This window comes from Cavia porcellus, unplaced genomic scaffold (assembly GCF_034190915.1).
Source record: "Cavia porcellus strain 051 isolate PalLab524CR breed Dunkin Hartley unplaced genomic scaffold, mCavPor4.1 scaffold_13, whole genome shotgun sequence".
NCBI lineage: Eukaryota > Metazoa > Chordata > Mammalia > Rodentia > Caviidae > Cavia > Cavia porcellus.
In genome coordinates, this window is record NW_026947496.1 from 35,527,622 (window position 1) to 35,544,829 (window position 17,208).

At 46.2% G+C, this 17,208-nt stretch overlaps 1 protein-coding gene across 1 annotated transcript in view; it reads left to right on the top strand.

Annotated features, from left to right (window-relative positions):
- The window catches only part of Gpr137b (G protein-coupled receptor 137B), a 36,300-nt gene that overhangs the window by 16,635 nt on the left and 2,457 nt on the right, over window positions 1–17,208 (top strand). The window contains exons 2-6 of the mRNA XM_003473506.5: window positions 3,703–3,752; window positions 10,627–10,849; window positions 12,796–12,945; window positions 15,351–15,479; window positions 16,667–16,791. Of these exons, the coding sequence (XP_003473554.2) occupies window positions 3,703–3,752; window positions 10,627–10,849; window positions 12,796–12,945; window positions 15,351–15,479; window positions 16,667–16,791 (677 nt within the window). The remainder of the gene's footprint in view (window positions 1–3,702; window positions 3,753–10,626; window positions 10,850–12,795; window positions 12,946–15,350; window positions 15,480–16,666; window positions 16,792–17,208) is intronic.

Sequence of the window (17,208 nt, forward strand, 5' to 3'; positions counted from 1 at the left end):
GGAAAACCACTATGGAGATCAGTATGGAGAGTCTTCAGCACTAAAACTAGAAATGTCATTTGACCCACCTATTCCCCTTTTAGATAACTTCCTGAAAGAGTTAAAGGCATCATATTACGGTGATACACCCATGTGTATAGCAGCGTGATTTATAATTGGTAGATCTTGGAAACAGCAAATAGCATGTCCCTCAACAGATGATTGAATAAAGATTAGTATTTATATGCTGTGATTTAATACTCTGTCATAAAGATACACTTGAGGCATTTATAGGCAAATGGTCACGATTTCTTTGTCATTGCTGACTTTGTTCAGAGTTGAATGCACAGCAGGGGGCTCCTTGGTCCCCATAGTCACCTTGGGTGATGCTGAGAGCTGTACACTGTTTGGTAAGAGTGGGCAGACTGGTTAGAATAAGTTACCTACCTAAAGCAATCACCACTATGACCCAGTCAGAAAATAAAACATACATGTTTCCTTGACAGCGTCAGACACTTTCATTTTTTGGTGCTGGGGATGGAACTCAGGGCCTCATGCATACTGGCAAGCCCTTTACCACTGATCTACCAACCTCAGCCCTTAACATTCTTTAAGACAAGTTGCCCAGGCTGGCCTTGAACTTTCTGCACTCCCGCTTCACCTCCCTGAGTAGCTGATGCCACCATGACTTGCAAAGGTCAGATACCTTTTTTAAAAATAGTGTACTTTCTCCTCCTCTGCTGTTTTGAAGAGTTCTTGCAATTACTGAAAGCAATATCCTCAAGTCTGTTTTAACAGGAGGATTGTACTTTGTGGCAAAACTTAACGGTCAGGTACTAACTTACTCCTTGTCCCTAAGAGAGATTGTGGGTAACATTTTTCCTTAAGGGTAGCAGGGAAATACCAAAGGTGACATGCCCAGCCTGAAAGCCCATGTGGGCTTCTGTAAGGCAGGGGGCCTGCTACTGTGCCTTTTCATGTTATCAGTGGTCATAAGATTTTAATGTTTTATGGTGTGAATTTCTGCCTTCTGTCTTATTTCTAAGAAGGTTTAGGCAAAGACAAAGTCTTGTCAGAAAATCATTCTGCTTTTTTCCTCTGTGGTGCTAAGGAATGAACTCAGGGCCTCACACATGCTGGGCCAGTACTGTCATTGAGCTACATTGCCAGCCCTTTATATTTTATTTTGAGGCAGAGTTTCACTGAGTTATCCAGACTAGACACCAACTTGTGATCCTCCTGCCTCAGCCAAGCAAGGAGCTAGGGTTACAAATGTGTACCAGTGTACTTCTACTTAGCTGAAGGCCCACCTACAAACCCTGAGAAGGCTGACAAGGAGGAGGTGCTTGCCCTTCAACCCCAGGGAATACGTGTGCTGCTCCCTGGTGATTTGGCTTGGAGTCCTCTGTCTGGCCGGGTGTAGAAGTGCAAGGTGGGCCTGGGTGTGGATATCCTCTGGGGCTCCCTCTGTTCCCTGTCCGCCTGCTTTCTTGCCCCTCAGTTACTCTTTTTTTTTGGTCTTTTTCATTTTTGATCGGTACCAGGGATTGAACTCACGACTGCCTGCTTGCAAGGCAGGCGCTTATGCCGCTGAGCTAAATCCCCCGTCCCCCCTCCTCCCCCAGTTACTCTTGACTCTGGACTGCTGATGACTGTGATTGCTGATGCTGTGATGATGGCTGGAGTATTGGGCCAGGCAGCTCCAATCTGTGTAGGTCAGAATTTCCCACCAGGGACCCCTGGGCTGGCTGGGGAGAGTCACCCTAGAGAGCCATGGAATGTAGATTCCCGGGCCCTGCCTAAATCCCCTGGACTAGGATCCTTGTAAGGGGAGTTCTGGGATGTGCATTTTTCACAAGCTCCTGGGGAAATTCCTCTGCTCGTGAAAGCCTGAGAACTACTTAGGTCATCAGAACATCTTCTAGAAGGTTCCCCAGGCAGTGGCTTCTGTGTCAGTGGATTCAGGAGAGGGGCCCAGTGTGTCCTGGGCATCAGCAGCCATCACAGTTCCTGAAGGATTTGCACGGTTCCTTTCAGATGTCCCTCCACAAACTGACTGCTACTTCTTCCGCAGACAAGGTGGCAGCCCTGTAACCCCGCTCACTGTCACCTCTCCACCTCCTTGTGTCTCTGTAGACCCTGAGCTGCCTGCCCCTCCCCTCATGGCAGGAGTTCCTGCCTCCTGCTTGCCACTGAATCCTGTCAACTTAGCCCTTGCTCGGTCTCTTAGGCAAATATTTGCAGGGACTGAACAAACCCTGAGAGCCTCCAGCAGAAAGCTGAGAAGGGGAGCCTTGTGACTGGGGATTTGGGGGAAGGGACATGTGTGCTGGGGGCATGGGCAGTGCAGGGAGACAGGTTTAGGGCTGGCACAAGGAAAGTCCATGGAGAACAAGTATGGAATGTGAGTTGTCCTTTTTCTTTTTTTTTAAGAAGCTGTATTGAGATATAATTGACAAAAATCGTGTTCATTCAAGGTGTACACCGTGACGTTTTGGTTTATGTATCATAGTGATTCCCATGATCAGCAGTTAGCACACCCATCCCTTACATAATTATTCCCTTTTTTTTTTTTTTTTTTTCCAGACAGGGTCTTGCTATATAGTTCTGGTTGGCCACGAACTCACTTTGTAGTCCAGACTGGCCTCAAACTTGCAGCTTCCTTAGTGCCGGGATTACAGGCGTGTGCCACCATGCCCTGCTATTATTCCCTTTCTTGTGATGAGAAGTCTTTTTTAAGATCTACTCTTTTAGCAAATTGCAAGTGTTGTGTAGGACACTGTGTGGATAGCACGTGAGGTCTCCAAGACTTACTCGGTGCCACCTGGACGATGCTGAGTGAATCAGCTCGGAACAAGCAGACAGGTGCTGCAAGATCTCCTTTACTTGTGGCATTGAGAAAGTCACAAAAACCCTGTAGAGGGGTGGGAGGGGAGGGATGGAGAGGTGCTGGCCAGAGGGCCCCTGACCTCACTGGATCATCGCTCTTTCCCTCTTTCACACTCCTTCTGCCAGTGCCCTTGCCTCCCTTGAAATGCCAGGGACCCGGAGACCATCAGCATAGGGGCCCACGTGCTCCTGTGCCACCTGCTCTGCCGAGGTCCTGGTGAGCCTCACATGGTGGAGGAGTGGGGCTGGCCTTGAATGGGACGTTTTTCTTTGTCCTCTGCACCTTCTCAAAGGTGCTGCCTGACCACTGCCACACCCACTGTGTGTGGGCACAGTCACAGTAGTGTACTTGAAGTTCTTGGGAAATTTTGGTCTGTAATATTTCCCCCAGAGAAGACAGCCTGGTGATACTTCTATGCTCCAAAGCCGTCATGTTACTGTAGTTTGAGACCTGGCTTGTGGGGTGTCTGTATTCAAGTTGCAGTAATTTGGTGCCAGTGCAAATTCTTAATGGAAATGTTGGCCTGTTGATTTCACATTAAGAATCTTAAAATAAGAGAAGAGCTTGGTACAAGTAGATCAGTAACAGCTTTACTTTTGTTTTTTTTAAAAACCATTTTAGCCATTCCTAAATACCTTTATTTTTGAATTTAAAATGGTACACACAGATTTAAAAAGTTTGCATAATAAATGTGCTTACATAATGAAGGCATCTCTGTTTCAAGAAATATGCCTGAGTATTTGGGTGTGTAGGAGAGGGTTTGGACCATGAAGGGGGAGGATTTGGGTGCCAACATGCTATATACTAACTTGTGGGGTTTTTTGTAATTACAGGTGATTTTCAAAGCCAAGTCCAAGTATTCTCCAGAATTGCTCAAATACCGGTGAGTACCTGAGCATTTCACCCCATGAGGGAGCTGGGAGTGTTCACGTGAAGCCATCCCTCTACCTGTCCTCTGGGAGCCCTGAATGGCTCTGCTTGCCAGCTGTGTGCCTGTGGCATCATCCCCAGGAGAGCCAGCTCATGGATTATGACTTAACTGGGTGTGTTAGTCCGCTTTTTGACACTGTGACCAAATACTGTACCTGAGACAATTAGTTAAGAGGACAAAAGATTAATTCTGGCTCACGCTTCCAGAGGTTCCGGTCCATGGTCAGCTGGCTCCAAGGCAAGAAGGGCGTGGCAGAAGAAAGCTGCATCCCCCGAGAGGAAAAGGCCAGGGAAGAAGGGGCCGGGAGCAGACGTAGTTCTCAGGGCCACACTCCCGTGGTCCACTTACTTCACCCAGTCTGCTCCCCGTTTTTAATCACTTCCTAATAATGCCGCTGCTGTGGGCCATCTGAGTGAGAGGAATTTTGTGGAAGAGTGGCTCATGCTGGGGTGCCTGCCGATAGCCTTAGGTTTGGAAGGGAATCTCTTAAATTATGAGCCCAATTTATAAGAAGAGGTAGCACCACGTCCTTTTCCTGGAGAGATGATCTGTGGCTTTCCCCAGATTTTCAGAGGCCTGTGACTCTCCCAAGCCTAGAACCAGTGGTTTGAAGAATAGGTAGACTTGAGATGGGCAGGTGGTGTGCACCTTGATCCCAGCATTCGAAGTGAGGCAGAAGGATCCTAACTTCAAGCCCAGGTTGGGCAACTTAGCAAGACCCTACTTAAAAGACAAAGTGGGTGCAGAAACCCTGGATTCAGTCCCCATGTGCTCCATCATGGGAAGAGGGGACCCACAGTGTGGTAGGGGTGGGCCTAAGGAAGAAAAGGCCTGTGGTGGATGAGTGGCCTCACCCTGCAGCACTGCCCACCCGGGGTATACAGTTCTCAGAGTGTGACTGTGGCGGGCCACCTGCATGGGTCAGGATGAAAAATTAATTTGTTACTTAAATGTTCAAATTATACATTTTATAGTTTCTTTAAATATAATCTATGTTCTATATCCATGGGTTCTACATCCATGGATTCAAACAACTATGGGTCAAAAATATTCAGAAAAAAATCATATCTGTACTAAGCATGTACAGACTTTGTTGTTATTCCCTACATACTGTATAGCAGCTACTTACGTAGTGCTTACATTGTAGTAAATATTGCAAGTAATGCAGAGATGACCTGAGCTCTTCAGATGGTATGTAAGGGTTCTGTGCAAATACTGTGCCATTTGATGTAAGGGATGTGCCATCTGGGTCTTGGTATCTGGGAGTCCTCAAATCAGTTCTCTGTAGATATTGTAAGTCCACCATGTGTATGGTCTAACTTGATTTAAAATTCTGAAAGTGTAATACTTTCACTGTGCTTTACATCCTGGGGGACAAGTTTAGAAAGTTTCTCTGAAGTTTGGAAAATGACACCCAGGGCCCAACTAGAATATAAGTCCTGAGACTGACTGTCCTGGGATTTGGTTGTCTCTTGATTGTGCTGTTTCCCTTCACCTCTTTTTGGGTCATTCTGCTTACATTTCTATCAGAACGTTCAGCTGGACTGCAGAGTCCATAAGAAAGGATGTTGGTCCTAAGGAGACTGAGCATCCCGGACATGAAAACTTCAAATCCAGAGTGCCCTCCAAATGGAAATTCCTCAAGCCACATGACACCAGAGTAGGAGATTCCACACTTGATCTCAAGTGACAGGTCACACTCAGAACGCAGGTGCACTAAAAATGTTGTCTAACATCATCTTCCAGCTAGGTGTATGAGGCATATGTGAACCATAAAAGTATGGTTTGTTTAGATTTGGATTCCAGCCTGAAGATACCTCTATATGTACACTATGCAAATATTAAAAATATCCTGAACCTGAAATAAATACTTCTGGTTCCAAGATTGTGGACAAGGGATGCTCAGCCTGTAATAAGTTGTGTACACTGTGCATTTGTGTATGCGTGTGTGTATACATGGACGTGTGTTTTGTTTTCAATACTGAGGATTGAATGTAAGACCTTTACACTGAGCTACATCCTTAGGCCTTTGTTTCATTTCTATTTTGAGACATGGTCTTGTGATCCTCCTGTGATGGGATTTCAGGTGTACCACCTTTTCCAGTAAACAAACCAGCGTGCCTTTACTCTGCATCTATGATATTTGCTGTCTGGTCTCAACCAGAAATGCAGATCAGCAAGGAGTCTGGAGGGGAGTGAATGAGGACCGGCTGCACATTCTGATTGGTCAGGGGACTGGTTTATGGTGATCAGGTATCTTCTGTTCCACCTGTTCAGGTGGAAAAGGAAGGCACTAGAAAGAAAGGACGTTTAAAACCATTCAGTTCCTGAGCTATTTCCCATCCCCCAGCTCAGGAAATACAATGATGCATTGCATTACATATGTTTGCCAACAAAAACTAATGTTTACCTTGCTTGTACAGCTTAGCATCCTGACTTTTTAACTTCTGATAGATCATGTTTTCCAAATTATTTTAAATCTTCCAACGCAGCCCTTATGATAAGGATAACAGACTTTTGATGAGTGAGCTTCGAGAACAGGATTTGATGGAAATCAGGAGGGGAAGAAGGTTGCAGGCACAAAGACTAGAGTAGGGACCCAGGGCTGTTGGAACCTAGGGGCCTAGCTTGTTTGTGCTTAGTGTCAATGGAATGACTTGTTGGGCAGTGACTGAAGAGTGCAGGGTGGAGTTCAGAGTGGAGGCGAGAGGCCTTGACTGAGGATTCTCTGTGGGGTGGGGATGGAAACAGTGTAGGGAAAATCCTGGTACCCCTAATAGAATTAGTAACACTCAGGAATTGAGTTTGGGATGCTGGTGTGGGGGACAGGGATTCCAAGCTGCAGGCCACCAGAAATGTGCATCTTTATCCCGAGGTGAGGGATACTTGAATTTAGTCCTCTGCCAAGTTGTAGCAGGAGCTGTAGGTGTGAACACACCTCCCAAGCAAAGGGCAGAGGAGAATCCACAATACCTTCCTGTGGTAGAAGAGGTGGAACCAGGGTCCTCCAGGGATAGGCCAAGGCAGGAGAACCAGGAGGTTAGGACCCCAAGGCCCAGCGCCCCGAGGCTGGGCAGCGCACCTGCTAAGTGAGGCCTTCAGTCCAGTGAGCAGGTGGCAGAAACTGTCACGAGGGCTGCTGAGTCCCGTAGGAGGAGGAAAAGAGACACTGGGCAGGGTGCAGGCGGAGGGCACAGAGAAAATAGGAAAGGGAGGCTTAGGATCCTGTTGGTCCTCACAGTGGCCAAAGGAGGGATGAACTGTCATCTTCCTGGCAGAGAGGAGACCGAGGTCTAGAGTGGCCCAGACTTGCCCAGTGTCACAGCTGAGACTGGTGGCATGTTCCTCCTGCCCCCCATGCCTGCCTTCTCCCCTCAGTGCTCCACCAGGCAGGGGTGGGTTGGGGTGAAGGCTGATGGGACTGATCTGGAAACCTGGGTTGGTGACAGTACGGGGAGCCTCTGCTGGTGGCGGGGAGGGATACTTGGTGCTTGGTGGGACGCTGTGACCAGTTTCTTCACCCTCTATCCTTCTGATACTTTCCCAAAGGGGAAGAACAAGTTTATACCCACAGTTTCATGGAATTTAAACACCACCTTTAGGGGTCGCCTGGAAAGATGACTGGCCCTGTGCTGCCTGAGTGGCCATGGCTGTCCCTGGCAGGATATATGCCTAGAGGAAGGAGATCTGGAAACAGCAGGGTAGGGTGTTCTCAGAGTTCTGCAGTGAGTGTGCTTCACAGTAGAACACTAAAACTGGACTTTCCAGGAGCCAAGGCACAGATCTTTGGTGATTCCTTCAGGGCACTGCTGTTGTCCTACCCGACGTGCCCTGGTTTCTCTCTGCCTGTGAGGACAGATGATAATCCATCCAGCTTCCTCTGAGCCAGGCACGAGCACCCACTTTGGCTGGAGAGTGGAGGGTTGGGACTTGGCCTGGCCAGGTGACTGCCCAATGCTGGGTGCACATTTCTGTTCCCGCATTTGACCCACACAGCTGCAGACTGAGGAAGGGAAGAGACCTCAAATTAAATGCATGGTATCTCCTGGGGCATGGTGATGCTGGTTGTGGGAAGCAGAGGGTGGCATGGAAAGGAACAGATAGGGCAGATGTACACAGCACGTGCTGGCAGGTGTCGAGGCTGGGGAGTAGGATAGGGTTGGGGGTACCTTTCTAGTGCCACAGACTTGGGATGATGCCAGAGTGCAGAGAGGACAACAAGGCGTGACACAGAACTGAGGTGGCACTGGAGGGTCTGGTTCAGTGGTTATGACCTGGAGAATAACTGTCCTTGGCAAATCATTAATGTTTCCTTTTCCCAAGCATCTCTTTCTGCTCAAAAAAGTTCTTAAGAGTATTGTGACCCACAGTGGAGTCCCCAGGACTTCTCTGTCCCAGGCACCCTTCCAGGGGGCACTGTTGGCATCGTAGACCTCCTGGGGGTGGTGGTAGTGGTTAGGACCACCCCACGCTCTCTGCCATGCCTCTTTTCCTGAGGTTACTTGCTCCCTGTTACGAGGGCTCCCAGGAAGGCTCTGCACCTGTGGACTGTCCTGCCTGTGCCCTGCACTGCGCCACAGATTGACCCACTCAGACTCGGAGAGAGTGGCCACCACTCGGTTGTTCAGCATTATGTTCCTGTGTCTCCTGCCAGCCCGCTTCTGCCCCCCTCCCCGCTGCTCCCTCGCTGTGTACCCTGCCCTGTGCTCGTCCTGCAGGTCTCTCTGGCTCTCGTCTCTGGCCCACCCACCTAGTCCCTCTGTGCAAGGCACATTTGGTCTGCTGTTGCACTTTCTTGCCACCCAAGCTGTGTGGAGGACAGGTCTGAGGAGTGAGTGGCCCCCAACACTGGTGGTGTGTGAACTCCTCCTCCCCTCCGGGGTAATTCCTCCATGCCAGATTGTCCTCAGCAAGGGGCAGAGAGCGGCAGTGTGATAGAGCGTTTCCAGGAGACAGAAGGGGAGCCTGTGTTGGGGTGTGTAAGGTAGTGGATTTTGGCCTAAGCTCTTGCTTCTTCCCTCCCTCCCTCTCGACACAGCAAGGAGCCCCTGCCACCTGCACGTAGACGCAGGGTTAGAAAACAGCCTAAGCCTGGTCTCGGGGAAGATAACATCTAAGTAGCGGTGGCATTGGGCAGGTTTTTGGCCACGGTTTTTGTTATAAGCTCTGGTAAGTCTGTGAAGTCAGTGTCAGACACATGCTTCTGTGTGTGTCGTGTCTTCCTGTGGCTAAGGGGGAGGTGAGTAGGCAGGCTGATACTGAGCGCCGCGGGGTATGTGGGAGTTGGGGGAGCACAGGTTCTGAGAAGCATGCAAGAGACTCTGCTAGTGATTGTGCAGTATTTGTTTGTTTGTCTTTTCTTTTCTTTTTTTTTTTTTTTTTTGGTCTTTTTCCTTTTTATCGGTACCAGGGATCGAACTCACGACTGCCTGTTTGCAAGGCAGGCGCTTATGCCACTGAGCTAAATCCCCAGCCCCCGTCTGTCTTTTCAAGAATGGGTCTTGCTATGCAGTTCAGGCCTTGAGCTCACTTTGTAACCCAGGCTGCTCTTGAACTTGCATGATCCTCCTGCCTCACCCTCCCAAGTGTTGGGATTACAGGCATGCGCCACCACACTTGGCCAGTGGTGCAGTGTTGGACGTTGGATGGCATGAAATCTTTCTAACCCAGTGTGAGAAAGTGGGGGTTAGCATATCACAGGGGTATCTGAGGGCAGGAATAAAGCTCAAGGCTGGGGCCAGGGTCTCTCCTTTCTCTTTCATCTGTTTATTCCCTGTCTCCACTCATCTTCTTCTTTCTCCTTCTCTGCTCTTTGTTTTATAGCCCCTCTCGTTTCCCCCTTGTCCCCCATCATTGGTGGATGTTTGGAGCCAGAATAGGAATCTGGGTTTCTGTGCTGTGGTCTGAGGTAACTTTCATATTCCTGTGTGTGTGTGTGTGTGTGTGTGTGTGTGTATGTGTCTGTGTATATGAATGTGTTTATTGATGGATTGATTGAGACAGGGCACACTATGCAGATCAGGCTGGCTTCAAACTTGAAGCTATCCTCTGGTCTCAGCCTCTCGCCTTGGTCTCCCCAGTGCTGGGATTAAGGTGTGCACCATTATGCTTGGCTCGAGGGTAGCTTTTGAAGACACTCATCACATTTAGTTCGACACACGCCACTCTTATTCCTGGTTTTCTGCTCTCTGAATTGAATTACAAATATACCCAACTTGAACCGGCCTGTCTTTGAGCAAACAATGCAGTCCCCTATCTGCATGCTACCACATGATGGTCACCTGAGATAAACTGTGGACACCCAGGAAGAGGGACTTCAGTTGCATCTAATCTGAGAAGACCTTAGACTGACTGGTCATGGAGCTCCTGTGGCCAGTTTGTAGTCAGTGTGAGAAATTCATGCAGTGTTGAGTGCGTCTGGACTCCACTTTATGACTTTTTGGGGTAAAATATCATTCAAAAACTGTATTAGAGGGCTGGGAATATAGCTCAGCAGCACAGCTTGAGCAGTTGGCTCTCTGTGAGCTTCTCCCTGCAAGTAGAGAGCATGTTGGGATCTCATGCAGGCCAGCCAGCACTTATGAGCTCACACTCAGGCCACCTGGAGACATGAAGTTCTTCATGAAGGACCCTTGGGCACAGCTTGTGGTCATTTAGTAACTTGAATCTGGAATCTCTTCGGTTAAAGTCCAAGCTCTTAAGTGTGTTACTCTGATTTGTCTACTTTGGAAGTGATTAACCACTGCACTTCACAGCCTGCTGACCCAGAATGTACAGACAGTGTGTGTAAGAATTCAGACTTAAATCTCTCCCTCTTCCTTTCCAGGTTGCCCCCTTATCTGGTCTCTCTCTTCACCAGTCTCATCTTCTTGGTGGTGAACGTGACCTGCGCTGTGCTGGTGAAGACAGGAAACTGGGATAGGAAGGTCATCGTCTCCGTGCGAGTGGCCATTAATGACACACTCTTCGTGCTGTGTGCCGTCTCTCTCTCCATCTGTCTCTACAAAATCTCAAAGATGTCCTTAGCCAGCATTTACTTAGAATCTAAGGTAGGGTGGGAATGTGCTCAGATCTCACCCATAAAACTTGTTTTAAAAATAGGTGTCTGGTTTGTAGACAGAAGAGACGCAAAAAAATCTTTTTTTGCACCTGTCTTTTAGCAAATGATTGCCACACTGTGGTCATTAGGACATAGGAGGATATAGTCCACTGAGCTTTGTGTGTAGGAATTGTTCTCTTCTGGGTGGCTAAAATGTGTTAGTGTGTGCAAGATCATTGGCAGGAAGTTCAGTCTCTGGCTTATAATAGTTATTTAATCCATATTTTAAAGGATTAGGGGGGTTGACTATACCCACAACACTAGTTGCAAACACATTATCTAGTGTCATGTCCCTGGCAAATTGACAAGCACTTTATGTGTATATACCTGATACCATTCTTACAGATCTACTGAGTTAGGAAGTATTACAATCCCAATTCTATGGATAGGGAAACTGAGTCACAGAGAACTCAAATACCTCACCCTAGGCCATGCAGCTAGCAGGTACAAAACCGAGAGGCACACTTGGCTGGATCTGTAGTGTTTGCCACCTTCTGCTGCTCTGGAGTCTCAGATTCAGGCTCACACTTGTGAGCTGTGCCCTCAAGCAGCTTCTCCTTCATGGTTGGAAGTGGGGTTCAGGAGACTGTCCTGCCTGTAGGTGGTTCAGAGATTGAACCACACATGGGTAGGAGGGAAGCTCCTGGCCTGTTCTCTTCCTCCATGTTCTGCATCCTCAGCTCCCACGTCCTGCTTTTTTGTAGCCAAGATTTTAAAGGGCAAATGTGCAGATATGCTGTGGTACCAAAGTGCATCTCATCAGCCAGATCCTCCAAATTCCCTCATTGAGTCTGGAAGTCTAGTGAGCAGTGGGCCCAGAGCTGGCTGGGAACCCTCCCTCTGTGGACCTGGCTTCCCTCACTGAATAGTTGAGTGATCTGCCTGTGGAAGACCTGCCATGCACCTGCTTCCCTTAGGGCTCATTTGATTGTAATGTTTTTTGGGTGTGAGTGGTAGCTTTGTCTCCCACAGAGTTGTGTCTTCAGAAGTGATCAGCAGATAAAATCTGTACCTCTAACTTTGACTCTCGGGCCATCTTGGTAGTTAGCCAGATTCTTGCAAATCCTGCAAGTTAGTGTGACACAGAAGTTCTTTCACTTATAAACTCTGTTGTATTTTAGACTTGATTTTGCTTTAATGTTCTGTTATTTTCTCTCTCATATAGGGGCTAATACAGACATTTTTAAAAACTGTAGTCTTCAATAGAAAGGGTTAACTTGCACACTATTAAAATGCCATTTCACTCACCTTTGTGGTTTATGAACCAACAAAGAACTACTGATGAAATAAAATGATATTTTGGATTTAATGACTTCCAAATGTAAAATTCAGTTTCAGTCTCTTTGGTCATGTGAACTATGTTTGCAGATAGGGGTTCTTTAATTGGCTTGACAAGTTGATAGCTTCATAGAGTGGAGCATGGGTCACAGATTTTCATGTAATTCCACTCAGAATCACCTCAGGACTCTGGCTGGTTATCCTCAGTGACTGGGTTTTGAGAAAGAGTCATTCTAGCACACTACAGTGCAGTGCAGTTTCAGTTCCTCTGAGACTGTTTCTGTGTCCCCTGAGCCTGGGCTCACCTGCTGTGCCTCTTGGCTGGGAGGATCTTGGAGCTGAGCATGGCAGCGGGAGATTTAACAGTATAAGCCCTGTGACTTTTTATGTTTGAGGCAAAGGGTTTGCCAAGACTGAACTGTCCCAGCCATTAAACACCTTAAATTTCAAGATGTATGGAGGCACGAAGGGGTTTTAGGCCTAGAGTGGAGGGTTCTGCCTGAGATCTGATGTGCTTAGCACCTCTGAAGCCCCCTAAGGGTATACCACTAGGTGAGGAACAGGCAAGGGGCCAGGACCCTGGGCTTGTTATGGCCTAACCTGCTGGTTCTTTTACAGGGTTCCTCTGTGTGCCAAGTGACTGCCATTGGTGTCACTGTCATCCTGCTGTACACCTCCCGGGCCTGCTACAACCTGTTCATCTTGTCCTTTTCTCAGATCAAGAATGTCCACTCCTTTGATTATGACTGGTACAATGTATCAGACCAGGTCAGTGTAGGCGCCACAAGGCATGACTGGGATGGGCGGGCACCATTTGCTGTGTGGCACTGTATGTGGCAGAGCTGTTGGCTTTGTTTCTTCTGCTGAACAGCTGGGTGACTTGAGCACACTTCCAGTGTGTCTTGTGTACTCTCATGTGTCAGGTGGGACCAAGGCGCTTGCCTTGTTTTTGTTTACATTTCCTGAGAATCCTGGATTGGAGATGATGTGTGCAGACATAAACCTGCACATACTGCACTCTCTTCGCTTTTTTCCCACCTTGTGGGGATCTTATCAAACAGTATTTAAACTTTTTTGTTTCAAATCAGTGCTTCCTTATAAATGTAAGATGGTGTTATTAAAGGGTAAATTTTGCAAAGATAAGTTGTATTCCCGTGTGAGAAAATATCTAAAACTATGAAATAAAGATACTTTTAATGCAGTACAGCACTGGAGAGAAGCTAGACCAGAGTGACTGAGGATGTTAAGGTTTAGTAAAGCCTCGCTGCATTAGTGGTCTAAATAGGATTCTTCCTCTCTACTCTAAATGCATCCTATAATCCATAAATTACCAACTGTAGAGCAAGTGAACAAAGTTTCCCCATAAGCTCAAAAAAAAAAAAAAAACCATTGATAAGTATCATTTTTTTTTATCAATTTTTAAATGCTGGGGATATAAAAATGGATAGATTCCCTTTGTCCCTTCCTATGGGAGCTCATCCCACTCTGAGGCAGTGGCAGCTGGGCTATTCCAGTAGAGAAGTGTACCTTTTTTCTAGTAGTTACATTGATTTGCACAGGCAACTTCAGCTTTCCCTGGAAAAACTGAATTACTAACTATATTTAAATCTACTTCTGAAATTTCAATAGTGCTCAAAACTTGAGCTGAATTAAGGAATAGGAGAAGGAACAAAACGATCACAGTGAGCTGAAATGGAGGACAAGGTGACTTCCCAAGAGGCACAGGTAGGGGAAGAATGAAATACGGCAGCAGCCCCAGTCCCCAACACCATTAGCACGGGCTGGGGACAGCTGGTGAGGCCTGGCCGAAGTGTGGCTGGTAGAAAACACACATCTACTAAAATCCGAACTTATAGTGACAAACCAGAGACCACTCCATAGCACACAGGGTTTTTAAATTGTCGTAGGCTACACATAAGATTCACTATGTTAATCATAATTATGTGCGAGATTCAGTGGTGTTACTGTGTTCACCCTTCATCATCATCCACCCCGGAGCTTTCTATGTTCCATTAAATGATTTGGTTTAAACAAAATAACTATTTCCATTTTTGTTTCTTTTTCCTTTTTTCTGGTACCAGGGATCGAACTCCCATTTTTTTTTTTTTCTGTCTTTTTCCTTTTTATCGGTACCGGGGATTGAACTCACGACTGCCTGCCTGCAAGGCAGGTGCTTATGCCGCTGAGCTAAATCCCCAGCCCCTCAAACTCCATTTTTTAAACAAGATATAGTAGCCATGGATTTAGAATAGGATGAGTTTTTAAAATTCTTTTGTTTTTATTTGATATATGTATCTAGATTTGTTACAACCCAAATAACTGAGGAGCCAGCGGGCCAAAACACCACAGGTGCACACAGGCAGAAGCACAGGTGAAATGTGGGCTGGGAGTGTGAGTGATCAGAGGCGCTGGCTCCTGCACTTTCACTGTGTCCTAACAGAAGGCAGAAATCAGTGTCGGGGACTGACCCTCTGTGGCTTGGTTTTGCTGCATACTTCTTTAATGAAATGCTGGTTTTTCAGATGTATGCCCACACCCAGCTCCCCTCTTCTCTGCTGAAGGGAGAAAACTGTCAGCAGACCCCTTGTCATCTCCCTAGGCTGGAAGCCAAATGCCCAGGGCTCTGAGGACTTTTTCTAGACAAGTTTACCAGCAGTAGGCTTAGGGGTTGAAGAGCAGGATGCAGTTTATATGAGGAAAAGTTTACTACTGGCATGCTTATCCTAGGGTCACATGTTGCTATGGAGAATCAAGGAAACTCAGTCTGTTTATATGTGGATGAAAAATTAAGTTCAGATCTAAGTGAAGGAGTTCATTTGCACACAAGCAAGTGTCTGGGGAATGAAGTAATATCAGAGATGGGGAATTATTGTCTGATACTGAGTGGTTTAACCATCCAAGTTGGCCATTATTATTCTTCTTCTTTTTTTTTTGTCTTTTTCTTTTTTTATTGGTACTAGGGATCGAACTCATGACCACACACTTGCAAGGCAGGTGCTTATGCTACTGAGCTAAATCCTCAGCCGAGGTTGGCCATTATTATTACAATACGATTTCTTTATGCATTTTAGGGAAAAGGAATGATACGGTTTTAAGATTCTGTTCCTGGGAGGCAGAACTGAGTCATACATTTTCTCTGCCTTCAGTCTACTATTTTATCCTTTTCCTAACAGGCAGATCTGAAGAATCAGCTGGGAGATGCTGGCTATGTAGTATTTGGAGTAGTGCTTTTTGTGTGGGAACTCTTGCCCACCACCTTGGTAGTTTATTTCTTCCGAGTTAGAAGTCCCACAAAGGACCTCGTAAGTATACCATTTTATATTTGCATAGAACATTTAACTCTCATGAAACTTGCAGAATGCTTTTCTAGCTTTTTTTTTTTTTTTTTTTTTAAATATAGGAGAGAGCCTCTTTCAGGCCTCTGTGGTACAGAAAATCCCTTGACTATTTTATTCAGACTTTCTTTGCCTTAATTTTCTTTTTTAGGGCAGTGTTTTTTGGTTTAGCTTTATTTTGCAAAAGAAAGTAAGGTGCATTTCTTGACTTGGGGAAAGTAATTAACCATTTTGGTTGATGAGACACAGCCTCACTAGTTTTTGAGTATTGCAGCAAGTAGGTAAGGTTTTCTTCTAGTAAAGAGCAGAGGAGAGTGATAATTTAGTTCTTTACCCCTGTAGTGTGCTGGGTGGTGAATGGGATGACAAGGAAATTAAAGATCAACCAGGAAGGATGCTGTAAAATCACTCCCTCAGTTTATGTTTCTGCTCAACCAACTTCATCTAAATAATTTATACGGGCAGTGTAGAAAATGCATAAGTAGCAAGAATTAAAAAACTCATGGGAGCCTTAAATTCCAGTCACACAAGCTGGCGGAAGAATTTTGATGGACTTGTGAGCTCGCAAAGGAGTTACTGAATTTTGGCCTAGGGGGGCAGTGAGGAAAGTTATAAAAGGAAGCTGCCCAACAAATTGCAGTTCTTAGTTCATGCCCAGTTAACATAGGCATTGTTTTATCTTTTTTTTTTCTTACTCATCTCTGGATCATCACTACTGAGGCAGGAAAAGTAAGTGGTGAGGCTAGGCAGGTGGAGCATACCAGGCCTACGGCTCTTGAATGGCTCGGGATGAAATCCAGCAGTATGCCTTGGAATTTTTTCAAGATGGATTCAGTTTTGGTGGGAGCAGACACAGTGACAGGATATGAAAATGGGACAGGCAATGCTTCCCAAGTGATTTCACCTTAAACATTTTTTATTAGGAATGTTTACATGAGTATATATTTCCAAACTGCACTATTTATTCTATTTTGGCTAATTTGGGCATCTGTTAGTGAATTAAAACTGATGATTTGTTATTGCAAGCAATACTGGGTAAAATGCTAATCCCTGTTAAACAAAAGCAGCTGCAGTGAACACTCCAGGTGAAAGGAGCAGACTCTGCAGGTGGGGAGAACAACTTTAGTATGCCCAGTGATCATCTGTCTTTCTAGACCAATCCTGGAATAGTCCCCAGCCACGGATTCAGTCCCAGATCTTACTTCTTTGACAACCCTCGACGATATGACAGCGATGATGACCTTGCCTGGAACATTGCCCCTCAGGGACTGCAGGGAAGGTAAGAGTGTTCACCTAGAGGGGGCCTTGTGGAGGAGAGGGTTACACCATAGCAGTGATGCATCTGAAGGCTAGAGAGCACTAGGATGAGAAAGGACTGACAACGTTGTAAAAGCCCTATAGTAGTTATATATAGTAGTGTTTCCCAAACAGTAATTCATGAACACAGTTTAATAGTTATCCCATTCACATGACGAGAAATGAAGGTTTAAATAGAAAATCGGCTTACATCACAGAATTTCTCAGTCTGTAGTATGCTAATATATAGTCTGGATGTCTTAAGAGCACTAGGCTATGGAATCACTCAGTGGAACATGATTTGGGAAATCAGGCAATGAGATGTTCTGATCAATTAAATGGTACTTATTTTTAAAATATAGCCTAAGGACCAAATTTTAAATTTGATGTCAGTTCTTAG